The sequence below is a fragment of the Ostrinia furnacalis genome, unplaced genomic scaffold, assembly GCF_004193835.3.
Source record: "Ostrinia furnacalis isolate ACB-3 unplaced genomic scaffold, ASM419383v2 OfSCF4239, whole genome shotgun sequence".
NCBI lineage: Eukaryota > Metazoa > Arthropoda > Insecta > Lepidoptera > Crambidae > Ostrinia > Ostrinia furnacalis.
Window position 1 is genome coordinate 214066 of NW_021134478.1, and position 15548 is coordinate 229613.

Consider the following 15548-nt stretch of genomic DNA (forward strand, 5'->3'; position numbering starts at 1 on the left):
ATCTTTACCAGGCATCTGATGTTTCTCCATATGTCATACACATACAAAAAGAACAGACAACTTCCAATCAAAATACTTCAATTCACCCGGTTTCTCTTGGTTTGTTTTTGAAAAAGCATGGTTTTAAAAACATAATAAATGGCAGTTTAAAACGCATAGGCAGAAATCGTGCAGCTATTTCCTTTTCTAATTATGAGGATGCCAATACATTCATAAGCAGCACTGTCTTGACTAATAATCACTACAAAGCGTTTATTCCAACATCCAATGTTACNTTGAAAGTCTCAATTAAAACCTTTATCTGATTCCGATATTACGATATTGGGTCGCTCAATATCGGAATTGTAATATCGGATCTTGTCTTCCGAGATTCCGATATTACGAGATTCCGAGATTCCGATATTCATGCCCTAATTCCAACCAGCTGGACTGATGAGGAAGTCATACAGAACATTACAGTCCCTATAGGTTGTGGCAACATTCTTAAAGTAAGGAGATTGAAAAGGAAAACTATTGGAAAAGACACAGTTCAATACATACCTATAGAGACTGTAGTGCTTACATTTGATGGACAAGTACTTCCGAAGAGAGTATTTATGTGTTACAATTCCCTGCCCGTGGACTTATACATTTTCCCCACTATACAATGTTACAAATGCTGCAAATATGGTCACATTAAATCACAGTGTAGATCTCTTCCCAAATGTTTTAAATGTGGTCATGACCACTCGGGTGACAGCTGTTCAGTTGATGAAGAGTTTGTCAAATGTTGTCTGTGTACTGGGTCTCACTTTGCGACCAGTANCACTGTTGAATACATACCCATAGAGACTGTAGTTCTTACATTTGATGGACAGGTACTTCCAAAGAGAGTATTTATGTGTTACAATTCTCTGCCTGTGGACTTATACATTTTCCCCACTATACAATGTTACAAATGCTGCAAATATGGTCACATTAAATCACAGTGTAGATCTCTTCCCAAATGTTTCAAATGTGGTCATGACCACTCGGGTGACAGCTGTTCAGTTGATGAAGAGTTTGTTAAATGTTGTCTGTGTACGGGGTCTCACTTTGCGACTAGTAAAAAATGTCCTGAGTTTTCCCGCCAAAAGCAAATAAAAGAGACAATGGCTAAGAATTGTATATCTTATTCTGAGGCTTTGAAATTACACCCTCCTCTTGGTAAGTCCTATGCTGATGTTTTGACAACTGCATCCCCAGTAAACACAAATAGACCAGTTTTGATAAATTCATCCGATATTCCCAGCAGGAGTTCATATAAAAAAACAGTATTTCTTAAGCCTAGATCTCCACCAGTAGTTAGTCCTGGATATGATAAGGCCTCTCATGATGCTCTTACTAAAGACTTCAACATAAACTTTCCCTCATCTGGCACTGCTTATAAAGATTCAAGTAAAGACTCTTTACTGTCTGATTTTATGTCTNACGATGGCCGTTGGGGCAGGAAAGTTCTCGAGTGGCGAACACGGGCTGGAAGACGTAGCGTGGGCAGGCCTCCTACTAGGTGGACCGACGATCTGGTAAAGGTCGCGGGAAGAGCCTGGATGCGGGCAGCGCAGGACCGTTCATTGTGGAAAACCTTGGGGGAGGCCTTTGTCCAGCAGTGGACGTCATTTGGCTGAAAAGAAGAAGAAGAAGAAGATTCGAAGTGTTACCTTGTCCTTAGCCTGGGACGGGCGCTTGGGCGGTTCGCACACGACGTACTGCAGCGCGTACGTGTCCACCTTGCGGCCGTGCTCGTCCTTCACGAAGGTCACGGTGCCCGTCAGCGAGTGGCCTATCGTCAGGTTGGACCGGCTAATTCTGGAGGACATACAATATGAAGGTATACCGGTTAACAATATATTGTTTTAAACTTTCATATCGGAGACTCAAAATTAAGGTACACACGGCCACATTGTTAACTATCCATTACCGTTTTTGCTCTCGCTCTAATGAAATGGCGATTCTTTGCGATAGAACGATATGACATGACTGGCAATGGACAGTTGACACTGTTGCCGATAGTACATGGTAGCAATCCTGTCAGTAATAATAATAGGGATGACGACTGGGTAATGAAATCGAAATTCTATTTAGTCCGTCAGACAGATAATAAAAAAATTTTGGACACATATTTTTGAATTTTTTTTATAATCGAATAATTAGTTTCATATTGACTTAAAATGTCGCGTGACATCACTTTTGAGTAAAAATTCTACTCAAGCGTGACGTAACGCGCCATTTCAACTCGATGTAGCACTGTTATTATTTAATTATGAAAGAAAATAAAAAATATGAGTCTAATATTTTCTGATTTATCTGTCTGACGGACAAATAATTGAAATTTTGTATCTAGCCTATTATGAGGGCACTCTATTTTCTCAACTGTTTGTAAAGAGCCATCTTCTTCCTTTCTTACTGAACCGGGAGTCTGGACAATCTAATTCTTACAATGAACCAACCAGGAGAAACTGGCAACTCATGCAAACAAACTCGCACAGGCCTTGTGGAGAAGGTGGACTACAGTACAAATTACAATCGACTGAAAAGACAAGGCATTGCCAATCTCGCCCAAAGATTTGTGGACTGAGTCAGGAAGAGTTTGTTGGAAAGTTCAGCAATGAGGGTTTTCGCGATTGAAAAATCCGCCAGATGGCGGGACGCGGACGTGGGGTCTGACCGCTGCGTGATTGGTGGATTTTGACATATCTGTCAATGTCATGTCAAAAATAACCAATCACGCAGCATCTGGACCCCGCGTTCACGTATCGCCATCTGGCGGATCCTTCAATCGCAAAAAACCTTATTGATTGGCTCTCGAAGACAACATAACTCAGAACATGTAGCTCCAGCCAAACAAGTGGCTTATTGTTTTCGAACAGATTGCTATATGGCAGAAAATACATTAAAAAAAACAATGAACCATAGATGGCGCTACATCTGTGCGTGCTGCTTTTTATCAATCGGTCCGCACTCGGCGGTTATTACAATTAAAGACACTGTACCTACTGCGTGTGAAAATACAAATACTATAGTCCATTCAGCGTAAGAAAGTGATTATGACAGTTCTATTTAGTGAGGCGCTTCTTTTACACCTAATCGATATTTTTTAGAATCGAGAATATTTTCTTAAGAAGTCTAATCGACTTTTTATTTGTTTGATTTTTAATTTTGACCAAAATTATATCTACGAATTTTAATTATCTGGATATGGAATAAACGTTAGTACACAATAAATCACAAAGAATTAAATATTATGCATTTTATTCTATAAAAACAACAAATAACAATAACAAACAACTCGTGGAGAAATCGCATAAAACACAACCGGCCATACAAGGCAAACGCACACGTACTGACTGACCTTTGACCTGCCTGAGAGAATAATTGTGATTCGATGGGGAGATGACCACCATACAGATTATTGATTGGTTGCGATTGTTCATGTCCATCCCTATGAGCAAAAGTTCCGATTAACGCATTATGCAATTCATGTAATATTTTTTAAAAAGTTTACTCGTAACTATTTGAAATTCTTGTTTAGGTTAATTGAGAAAGATTATTAATTGTTATATTGGAAAGATGAAAACACAAAAAAGTTATGATTTTTACAACTTAATATTTTTATTCGTAGAAAGTTGGGTGCATCAAACGAAACGTTTTATCTGTCTAAATCACCATTATGCTGAATGGACTATAGCAACAACGTCTCCAGTTTTCTTACCAACAGCCCTTCTTAGATAATCGAGTGATAAATTCCTCTTTGGAATACGGGTTAGTCAATTTGACGTGACACGGACCTATGCTTAAAGGATACGGGTCAAAATGTATGGACCGAAAAGTAGGAAGAGAAGATGATCAAGTTAGTCAATAAATTTACAAAATTAAGCTAGCAAAGTAACCACCTCTATTTGATGAGTATTAGATATTAAAGCTAACTTAAGTTCAATATTTGTAGCCATATTTATAAAAAAAAAGTAATGTAGATAAAAATACTTACTTATCTGCAGGAATGGAGGTGAAATATATGGGCATTATGTTTTCGTGGTTTAGTGACGCCGAGTTGAACTTTTTGCCGCCTATCGTTGCCTGAAAAGAACATTTTAAAATTACAATTTAATTTCATATCATATTGAGATTATAGACAGACTCTTAGTTCTTGTTTCTTACTAAAGTCTGGTCGCCGAGCACGTAGAATTTTGTCCAATGACCCCAAGCTACCTATCCTTATAACTCGCGCGTAATTGTGTTTTAAAAAATATGGGTAGTGGCCGTCCATTCTGACGCACACGCGTAATTATATTGCTGTCGCGACTGTGCGACGGGCGGCAGCAGTGAGTGTGCGAGCGCGACAGCAATATAATTACGCGCGAGCGATAAGGATAGGTAGATTGGGGTCATTGGACAAAATTCTACGTGCTCGGCGACCAGACTATACAAAATCTATCGTATAACTGAGGCATATGAAGGGCACGAGATGGGTGACATAACTAAAATATTAGAAGAGAGAGAGAAAGAGAGCATTAAAAGTCTAAATCACATCTGAAGTTTCGCTGACGTTTGACAAAAACTACCTCCCGTGTCGCCTCTCCTACCCCAGGCACTGACTTAGTTTGCGCTATAGTCTGGTCTGCGAGCACGTAAAATTTTGTCCAATGACCCCAAGCTACAGTCGCGACAGCAACATAATGAGGGCTATCGTTTTTATACTTAACAGTTGGCACCCCTGGCGATTGACAGGACCTTACTCTACAGTGGCGCCATCTTGATGAGTGCAAATGCGACAGTCCTCCTACCACTTTAGCGCTCACCAGTTGGCGCCACTGTCTTCGCTACTAGCAAGTGACAGGACCTTACTCTACAGTGGCGCTAACTGGTGAGCACTAAAACGATAGCCCTCATTACGCGCGAGCGATAAGGATGGGTAGCTTGGGGTCATTGGAGAAAATTCTACGTGCTCACAGACCGGGCTTTAGACCTCTAATTTAGTGCATACCAGAGTTTACATACATAGGTGTGCTCGTTAGTGACTGCGTAAAAAAATTACATGATATGTATGACAGATCGTACAGCGCCCGTAGCGGGTAATTTCAAGAACTAGAATTCTTCATTATTTGTGGTGACATCTATCGACAGACTAATCGTAGACTTCAGTAACAGATAGCGCAGATATATACGATACTATGGCAAACGCCAACACCGCCGCGCCTACAAACCTGTATTGCGGTGTCAGTTCCCTGTCCTGAGATAAGTGGAAAACCGGAAAATGGTCAATAAATTGGACCTTAATCTCTGACCACCCGCTCGGAAGGAAGCGATTCCACCTTATCATCCTCAGGGCACTTTCAATTTAGACGTTTCGTGCCGGACGTTTGCCGCGTGCTTGCCGTGCGTTTGCACACTAACTTGGTAATTGTCTATTTATTCCGAAGCAGTTGTCATACAATTTACCGTGTGCGGTTTTGCAAACGCACGGCAAATTCGCGGAACACGTCCGGCACGTGGTTGATCATCATCATCCCACAGATTGACGCACTCATTCATCAGCGATGACGTGTAATGTAAACTCTTGGTTTTTTTATCCACAACGAGGAAGCTGTATCTCGCCTGATGGTAAGTGACGATCAGGCCGAAAGTGGAAGCGAGCTTCACCCGGAATCCTCAACCACGGAGGAACTGGCTATCTTACCTCTAACTGCAGACTTAGGTAAGATGGTGGTAGCTAGCTAGGCGGACTTAGAACAAGCCCTAGCATCAACCAAACCGAACAGAAAAATCTGCCCCCACTGGGAATCGAACCCGGGACCTCTGCGTCTGATGCAGGTGGTCTTACCACTAGACCACAGAGGTTGGTACAGCTTACTGTAACAATAGAACTCAACACTCTGTACCTCTAGGAATCTTCTAATTATTTAAATGTATAAGTATTTAATAAAATAGATTCCGCAGAGTGGGCCTGGTGACCTGTAATACAGATTTTCTTAAAATCTACAATAGGCACCAGCTCTCACAATGCAATCTATAGTTTAACGGATATATTATAAGAAATGTTTTTCATAATTTATGTTGTGAGAGAAATAAATAAATTAGTATATTACTAGCTTTCCGCCCGCGGCTTCGCCCGCGTGGAATTTTGTCTGTCACAGAAAAACTTTATCGCGCGCGTCCCTGTTTCAAAAACCGGGATAAAAACTATCCTATGTTCTTTCCCGGGACTCAAACTATCTCTGTGCCAAATTTCATCAAAATCGGTTGCGAGGTTTAAGCGGGAAAGCGTAACAGACAGACAGACAGACAGAGTTACTTTCGCATTTATAATATTAGTTAGGATATTATATATAGTACTCGTATTCCGTACCTGGTGCTGCGAGCAGTAGACGTCCAGCGTGATGGGTTGCGCCAGCCTCTGCTGCATGAGCACCGGCAGTTCTTGGAGCTTCTCCAGCAGAGCGCGGCTCTCGTGACGCACGTTCAGACGGAGCACGTACTCGCCTTTCTCTAGCTTCACCGAGTACTGGAATAGAAGGTTTAATAATAATCAGTTGAGAGCAAATTAGAAAAATAACACCTTTTAAAGCGGTTTCGCACTACGTCCGATATGAATCCGTGAAATAACCGGTTATTATTAATAATTTAGTAGCAATAGCGGCGTAACTGATCCTAAAAGTGCTTCACGAGCTCAATCCAACGGTATCAACAATAGGCTACAGAATTTATTTATTTATTTATTATTAGGCATACACAACAAGTAACAATCACAAATAATATATAAAGAAAGTAACTTATGCTTAGATCTAGATCATCACTCAAATAACAAGAATAAACTGAATCTATCCAAAAATGCAATCATTTAAAGCCTGGTCCGCGAGCACGTAGAATTTTGTCCAATGACCCCAAGCTACCAATCCTTATCGCTCGCGCGTAGTTATATTGCTGTCGCGACTGTGCGACGCGCGCTCGCAGTGAGTGTGCGAGCGCGACAGAAATATTATAACACGTCATCGTCTATACATCTCACATAACATTATTTTTTAAAGTTTTTGAACTTATTTCAGGGCTGACCTTGGAGGGGTATGCGTCGCCGACAGCCATAAGCTGCTTGGCGCTGTTGTACAGCATCCACATCTGCGCCTCGAACTCCGACTCGTACAGCATGTCGCACAGCAGAGACACGATCGGCGACACCTGAAGTAGGTAAATACATCAATCAATTGTTATTACCTTTTTGTGAGTTTTCTTTGTTCCTAAATACGTGGTTATAAATCGACACCCATAAATAACATTTGTAACTTAGTTACACGGTTACACAACTTTATGACGAAGTCTAATTCATAACTACACTTAAATTGTCTGTTGAAACTTGAAAGTTAAACAAACGTGTAACTTAAGTTACAATGTTAATGGGTATCGAAATGAAATTATATACACTACAATTCACAAAAAGAATGAGAGCTGCCATATTTGCGCTGACCAATTAGCACCACTGCAGTGTAAAGTCTTGTCACTCGCTAAAAAATCAAAATCAAAAAATCAAAATCAAAAATATTTATTCAGTTTAGACCACAAGTGGCACTTATGAACGCGTAAGACAGTGACGCCAACTGGTAAACTTTGAAGCAAAGGTCTACCGCATTTTACACTCACCAAGATGGCGCTACTGTATAATAAAATCACTCGCCAGTGGCGCCAACTAGTCATAACTTAGTAATTAAAGTTCACTAACACAAGATAAATAATTAAAATGATGAATACAGCGTTTAATAGGAGACCGTAGGGTCTCCATGGATGCCATACGCCAACGTCAAAGGCTGAAGGAGACCATAACAGTACATCTTTATGGTAAGTATTGTGACGCAGCCAAAGGCTAGACGTTGTAGGCGGTCTAGCGCGTTTATAGGAGACCTTCTCCTTGATTATAGAAATAACATAAGTATAACTGAACTGAAGCGTATGTCGGTACAACCTTAGCATTAAACGGGTCTTTAAGGAAATGTATGTACAACAATGCAATGTAAGCAATGTAAAATGTTAAAGTTGTTAAATAAACTTTTATTATTTATTATTATTATTTAAGACTGACCTCTGCCGCCTTAGGCACGTGGAAGTTGTATGTGTTGATGAGCTGGTATATCTGGCGGCTGGGCGGGATTACGTCCCGCGCCGTCAATGGGGTGATTTTTGACTCTGCTGGCCTGTCGAAAATAAAATTAGAATAAGGGCTGATTTTTCAATCGTCGGATAACTTTTAACTGAAGAATAAGTTTGGCACATTGACAGTTTTAGTACGGGAAATATGTCAAAATGACAATGTTATTCTTCAGTTAAAAAATATCTGACGAATGAAAAATCAGCCCTAAGAATCAAATCTGTTACGGTACAAAAACTTAGCCTAGATTCGTATAATAGGGTCAGTATGATTCCAGAAGAGAATAGGATCTCTCTTACTCTTCCCATGAATACTGTAAAGGTGTTTAAGGGACCGAGTAAACATCAGACTTCACTAGCCCGTCTGGTTAGCATATAATTTTTAACCAAAAGACGACAAAGGTCTGCTCTCAAGTATTTCCATAACGACCATCAAAGATCGTCGCTCCTCGGAGTGGGAGGCCTACCTACACTTCGCTTTCCAATCCGTAGTCGCTACTTGAAGAACTTTTCTGTACCGACGTCGGGTCTAAACATGCATGCCATCCGCGGCGCTGTATGATCTCCTACAGTTGAATCTAACGATGACAAGTAGCAGTATACAGGGTGTTAGGTAAATGGGTATATGAGCCTACACTAGCCCATGTTAACATGGTCATATAAATGGTATGGTGAAGTCAGATAATTGATGTCTCTGGGGTAGTGGCGTGTGAGGCGGGTCGTTACATTCCCTATAATATGGTCGAGTGAAGCGATGGCTGGTTCACACGTCATGTCTGTGAACAGGCGCTGCCTTCGGGGACTGGTCAATCCAAGTTGTCCAGATTTTTACGCTTTTAAAATTAGCACGGCACTAAATAAATATATTCAAAAGTGCCGGCTCATATACCCATTTACCTAACACCCTGTATATTTTTTTTTCAACAACAACACTTCACTGTCATCACAGGACATCCCACTACGACAGCGAAGATTGTTTACTCTATTTATTGTCTACTCTACTAATAATACTTTTATGCCCGTTTTCACCATCAATCCCTAATTTATAAGTCACCCCTATGGTAACACATCCTAACCTCAGAACAGGCATTTTGTTTTCATAGGGTTCACTTAAAAATTAGGAAATGATGGTGAAAATGGGCATTAGACTTAGTTTTAGACTCACCTATAAACCAGCTCAGCATACTTCAGCAACGCATGCGGCTGAAGATCGTGCAACCTGCGCGCGCGCAGCGTGACCGCTTGCATGCCATACGCGACAGTTACCACGAGGCGCGGTGATGATGACAAGTATGTAAAAGCGTTTACTTACTCTATTACTAAAGCCCGGTCTGTGAGCACGTAGAATTTTGTCCAATGACCCCAAACTACCCATCCTTATCGCTCGCGCGTAATTATATTACTGTCGCGACTGTGCGATGGGCGGCCGCAGTGAGTGTGCGAGCGCGACAGCAACATAATTACGCGCGCGCGCAGGGTAACCGCTCGCATGCCGTCCGCCGCGCTCACACGAGGTGCGATCATAATGCCGAGTAGTAGTATAATAAGCAGACTCACCTATAAACGGGTTCAGCATACTTCAACACAACATGCGGCTGTAGATCGTGTAGCCGGCGCGCGCGCAGCGTGACCGCTCGCATGCCGTCGGCAGCCGCGAGCACGAGGCGCGGTGATGATGACAAGTATGTAGAAGTGTTTACTCTATTACTAAAGCCCGGTCCGTGAGCACATAGAATTTTGTCCAATGACCCCAAGCAACCCATCCTTATCGCTCGCGCGTAATTATATTGCTGTCGCGACTGTGCGATGGGCGCCCGCAGTAACTGTGAGAGCTAATATGATACTAGTTTTAGACTCACCTATAAACCGGCTCAGCATACTTCAGCACGGCATGCGGCTGTAGATCGTGTAGCCGGCGCGCGCGCAGCGTGACCGCTCGCATGCCGTCGACGGCGCTCACACGAGGTGCGATTATAATGCGACGAGTATAGTCTGGTCCGTGAGCACGTAGAATTTTGTCCAATGACCCCAAGCTACCCATCCTTATCGCTCGCGCGTAATTATGTTGCTGTCGCGCTCGCACACTCACTGCGGGTGCCAGTCGCACAGTCGCGACATCAATTACCTACGCGCGAGCGATAAGGATGGGTAGCTTGGGGTCATTGGACGAAATGCTACGTGCTCACAGACCGGGCTTTAGTATAATAGTTACTCACCTGTAAACTGGCTCAGCATACTTCAGCACGGCATGCGGCTGCAAGTCGTGTAGCCGGCGCGCGCGCAGTGTGACCGCTCGCATGCCGTCGGCAGCCGCGAGCACGAGGCGCGGTGATGATGACAAGTATGTAGAAGCGTTTACCCTATTAATAAAGCCCGGTCCGTGAGCACGTAGAATTTTGTCCAATGACCCTAAGCTACCCATCCTTATCTCTCTTGACTCTGAACCAATGCGCCCAGTGTGGACGCAGCTGATGACGAGCAGTTAGTATAATAGGGTGACTCACCTGTAGACGGGCTCAGCCAGCCTCAGCATATTTCAGCACCGCATGTGGCTGTAGATCGTGCAGCCGGCGAGCGCGCAATGTAACAGCTCGCATGCCATCCGCCGCGCTCACACGAGGTGCGGTGATAATGAGAAACAGTAGTATAGTAGTCTGAAGCCCGTTTTCACCATCAATGCCTAATTTTTAAGTGATCCCTATGAAAGCTAAATTCTTGTTGTGTGTTACCATATGGGTTACTTAAAAATTAGGGATTGATAGTGAAAATAGGCATGACTCACATGTTATAGACTCACCTATAAACCGGCTCAGCATACTTCAGCACGGCATGCGGCTGTAGATCGTGTAAGCGGCGCGCGCGCAGCGTGACCGCGGGCATACTGTCTAACGCATTGAACGCTTTCCTGTAGTTTTGCCTTATAACGAACAGTAAATAATACTAGTCTGTTTGGACTCACCTATAAACCGGCTCAGCATACTTCAGCACGGCATGTGGCTGTAGATCGTGTAGCCGGCGCGCGCGCAGCGTGACCGCTCGCATGCCGTCGGCGGCGCTCACACGAGGTGCGGTGATAATGAGAAACAGTAGTATAGTAGTCTGAAGCTCGTTTTCACCATCAATCCCTAATTTTTAAGTGATCCCTATGAAAGCAAAATTCTTGTTGTGTGTTACCATATGGGTTACTTAAAAATTAGGGATTGATAGTGAAAATAGGCATGACTCACATGTTATAGACTCACCTATAAACCGGCTCAGCATACTTCAACACCGCATGTGGCTGCAAGTCGTGTAGCCGGCGCGCGCGCAGGGTAACCGCTCGCATGCCGTCGGCGGCCGCGAGCACGAGGCGCGGGCCGCAGTCGGGCTTGACGCCGTGGAACTCCACCTCGTAGGACACGGTCACCTCGCCGATGTTCGCCCAGTACTTCGCGATGGCTATTTCAAGCGGCGCGCCGCCCTGGGAGGAAGAAATAGCCACTTTTAAATTATATTCACTGGCCAGAAAGTTTTGTTCTTAAGAGGACACGTCATAAAATTAAAAAAAAAACAATTATTTTAACACATTCAAAGTTATAAATGATTATAGGGCGTCCGCTATGATAAATTGGTAACAACTGTAATATGCATTGTGTAATCGCGTCAACCTGCATCAGATGATCAGTGAATTAAGAAAATGGTAGAATGACTAGTCTGGTCTGCGAGCACGTAAAATTTTGTCCAATGACCCCAAGCTATCCATTTACTGTATCCATCTTCTGTACCACATTTAAAGCAAATAAATGATGATTCTGATTCTGATTCTACCCATCCTTATGGCTCGCGCGTAATTATGTTGCTGTCGCGCTCGCACACTCACTGCGGGCGCGCGTCGCACAGTCGCGACAGCAATATAATTACGCGCGAGCGATAAGGATGGGTAATTTGGGGTCATTGGACAAAATTCAACGTGCTCACAGACCGGGCTTTACCATTGCTAACAATAATGACAGTTAAAATAGAAAGACCCGTGTCTTTCTATTTAATAATAATAAATAAATCTTTGGACAATTTCACACAGCGCCAGCTAGCCCCAAAGTAAGCAACTTAATGCTTGTGTTATGAGTGCTAGCTTAACGAATATACTAATTATATACTTTTTTTTTAAATACATAAATATTATACATAGTCACACCCAGGCCCGTCACAGAAATTAAAATTCATCATTTTAATTTCTGCCCGGCCGGGAATCGAACCCGGGACCTCTCGGCATAGTAGTCCGTTTTGAACCACTACACCAAACGGCCAACACTACTTAACACTTTGTTGGACAGTACAGGTTATGAATATCTTCCCAATACGACACTTATTCACATACATTGCCTATGTGAGGTGAGTAGTGTCAATGTAAAATGAGTAAAAACTATGACGTTTATATAGGCGTTCTGTCATATCATCCTTTACTACCTGAACGCCTGTGGACATTACTGTCCATCAATGTGTTAAGTCGAAATTGAACGCGAAAGTTTAAAATGTTATAATGGCAACTCACCATGACTTGGAAGGGCAGCACGGTGGGCGCGTCGGTGGTAACGTTTAGCATCTTCTGCGTCTCGTGGCAGCGGCAGGACCGGCGCGGCAGAATCTGCATGGCGTGCACGAGGAAGCGGCCCGTCTTGTCCTGCTCCCTGGTCCACATCTTGAGCACGCCCCACGTGGCGTCCGGAGGCACTGTGGACACCTTCAGATGCTTACTTTTCAGATACGTCGTATCATTGGTAAGGAGAGACTGATCAATGAGCATGGTATGTTGAGATTTATTTTAGATCCCGAAATAAATACGGCTTTAAGGCCAGACACATAGCTCTTAGAATGATGGGCTTATAGAATTATTCTACAAGCTATATGCCCCGCCTATTACCACTTGTTAGCGCCACCTATTGGTTGAACATGTAATGTCACCCATTCCTAAGTTTTGTTTCCACATCATTCCTGACTCTAAGGGGCTTGCCACACTGGCGGATTACAAGCGGTTTCAACGCGGAGCGGCGGCGAGGCGCGGCTTTTTGAAAGCATTTTGTCGACCGCGGTATGCCCGCTGCTCCGCTTGCAATCCGCTAGTGTGTCAAGGCCCTTAGAGTCAGAAATGATGTGGAAACAAAACTTAACAATAGGTAATATTACATGTTCAACCAAGGTGGCGCTAGCAAGTGGTAATGGGCGGGGCATAACGCTTGTAGGTTCTATAAGCCCATCATTGTAAGAGCTATGTCTGGCCTGGTCGCGAGAAGTGCCTGGATAGGGGCAGCGGAAGACCGAATGGAAATATTTAGGGGAAGACCTTTGTCTTTCAATCTTTTGATTGGGAATCCTTGGGCAAAATCTTTGTCTTGCAGTAGTCTAGTTGAAACGAGGATATGCTCACCGATCACAAAGTGCCTCTTGATGGCAGCAGGTCGGAACAGCTCGTCAGAGACGGCCAGGTCGGGCGCGGAGGCGGTGTAACTCAGCGGCTGCGGCTGTAGCACTGTGATCGGCACGCGAAACACCGGGCCTTTCTCTGTGCACGACGCGTCGTATGCGTTTATACTGGAAAAGGGAATTATTTATTTTGATCATTTATTGGCATAAAAGGCCCCACTTTTCCCTTGTATGTCATAAAGTATGAATATGCTAACCTAATGTCTACCCAACCTATCTGGCCACCTCAAGGAGTGTGGACCAAATCCTATATTTGCCTCAGGTAAAAACTTGAAGTGCAGACTAAATGACACGATGATACGTGTGTGTCGACGTGTTACGTACGCCTAATCTATGAAGATCGCTGCATCGACGATGACCCAGTTTACCCAAATCAACATTGAAACTGCACTATGGACCGCGAGGAGCAGCATCAGCAAAATGCGCCTCTCATGACGACAGCGGCGACGTTTCATTAATTTTACTAATTATTTTATAATCATATTCGTTTCATACTTCGAGACGGTGTCACTAGGCTAGGCTAATTTTAATTTAATTGTAATTTCTTTCTTTTAAATTAAATTTAATTAAATAAAGTTTGCTTTTTCTTGGAACCTCCGGTTGCAGCTAACACAATTGACGTATAAACATTTTGGGAGCAATAAAAATATTAAGCTCTCTGTGAAGTTTTAGTTCTCGCCAACTTAACTGTAGCATGAGTCGACAGCACGTCTTGTTGATATAAAAACGCATAATTTTCACATGAAAATAGGCTAGGCGTCACCTCATCTTAATTACTGTTAATCCCACACGACTACAGTGCTTTGAGCCTCTGAGCACGAATACTTTCATGATCGTGAAGTAATCGTATTCTTTTTACAACCGTAGTGGCACTGTTTTGAAAACTATAATTGTATTTGTACGTGATCAGTAAGTAACGCGCAGCAATAAGCTTTTATCGCGCCATTTTATCGATTTTACGCGATAAACCCATACACTTGTCATCTAAAATCTATAACATTTTATCGCGACACGCATCCTAGCTCGGCTGGGCATAATCCATTTACCTGGTATAATGAGCTCCATGCGGCAACGCTGTCGTATCCACTCTGACAGCGAAAGGTCGCGACGTGTTGCTCATATCCAAATAAGCCGGTAGCGACACCCACGGCGCGTCACAGGTCAGCACTAGTCGCAGCCCAAACTCGATCTGCTTCGGGATCAGCGATGTGTCTGGAACGACACACCTGTTTAGCTTGTCTTCTTGCTGTCAGTAAGTGAGGATCTACCCCGCACGTAATACATTTTGGGAGTGACAGAAATTACTATAGTTTTGAATAACGTCTCTAAGTAATGAGCATAACACACAATGTTCTACATAAAGATCGATTTAATCCAACAACACTATTGGGTACTTACTTTCATTATTGCAAAAAAATATATACGAGTAAACTGAGCAAAAGAAAAATCTGCAATGCATTATTTCCATGTAATTCTACACAATACTTTACTAAAATATACTTGACTAATGATTAATTGGTAAATATTGCTAACAATATTTATTCTATTCTTATTAATGAAACCAAGTGATACAATGTGATGTATTGTAACTGTAACATGAATAAAACATATTCATACCATAAGTACAAGGTATTTTTTCAATCTTAAAACAACTTGATTTCTTGGAACAGCCTATAAACCAAAAAAATATTTGTCAGAAAGTAGCTCAAATAATGATGGCGCCAACCTGTCCCTTCAAAAAAAGTTAAACAAATCGTGAGAGAAAAATAACAAAAGAGAAACGAAATTGGTCGTTGACAAAAGAATTCAGTCCATTCCAATGTTCAATAGGGCTTGTTCACTGTTGTCTATGCACAACGTCTAAGTTATAGGTGACCCACGCTGAACTGTCCCGCCAAACTCAATGACAGGGGGGCGCTACCAACGTTCAACTATAT

At 42.7% G+C, this 15548-nt stretch overlaps 1 protein-coding gene across 1 annotated transcript in view; it reads right to left on the bottom strand.

Moving 5' to 3' along the window:
* Positions 1–743: 743 nt before the first annotated feature.
* Positions 744–15548, bottom strand: part of TppII (Tripeptidyl-peptidase II) — a 31900-nt gene continuing 17095 nt past the window's right edge. The window contains exons 13-22 of the mRNA XM_028313405.1: positions 14658–14823; positions 13556–13719; positions 12683–12861; positions 11394–11611; positions 8087–8198; positions 7069–7191; positions 6365–6520; positions 4007–4095; positions 1639–1827; positions 744–807 (exon numbers count right to left, since the gene is read on the bottom strand). Coding sequence (XP_028169206.1) covers positions 744–807; positions 1639–1827; positions 4007–4095; positions 6365–6520; positions 7069–7191; positions 8087–8198; positions 11394–11611; positions 12683–12861; positions 13556–13719; positions 14658–14823 — 1460 coding nt within the window. The remainder of the gene's footprint in view (positions 808–1638; positions 1828–4006; positions 4096–6364; positions 6521–7068; positions 7192–8086; positions 8199–11393; positions 11612–12682; positions 12862–13555; positions 13720–14657; positions 14824–15548) is intronic.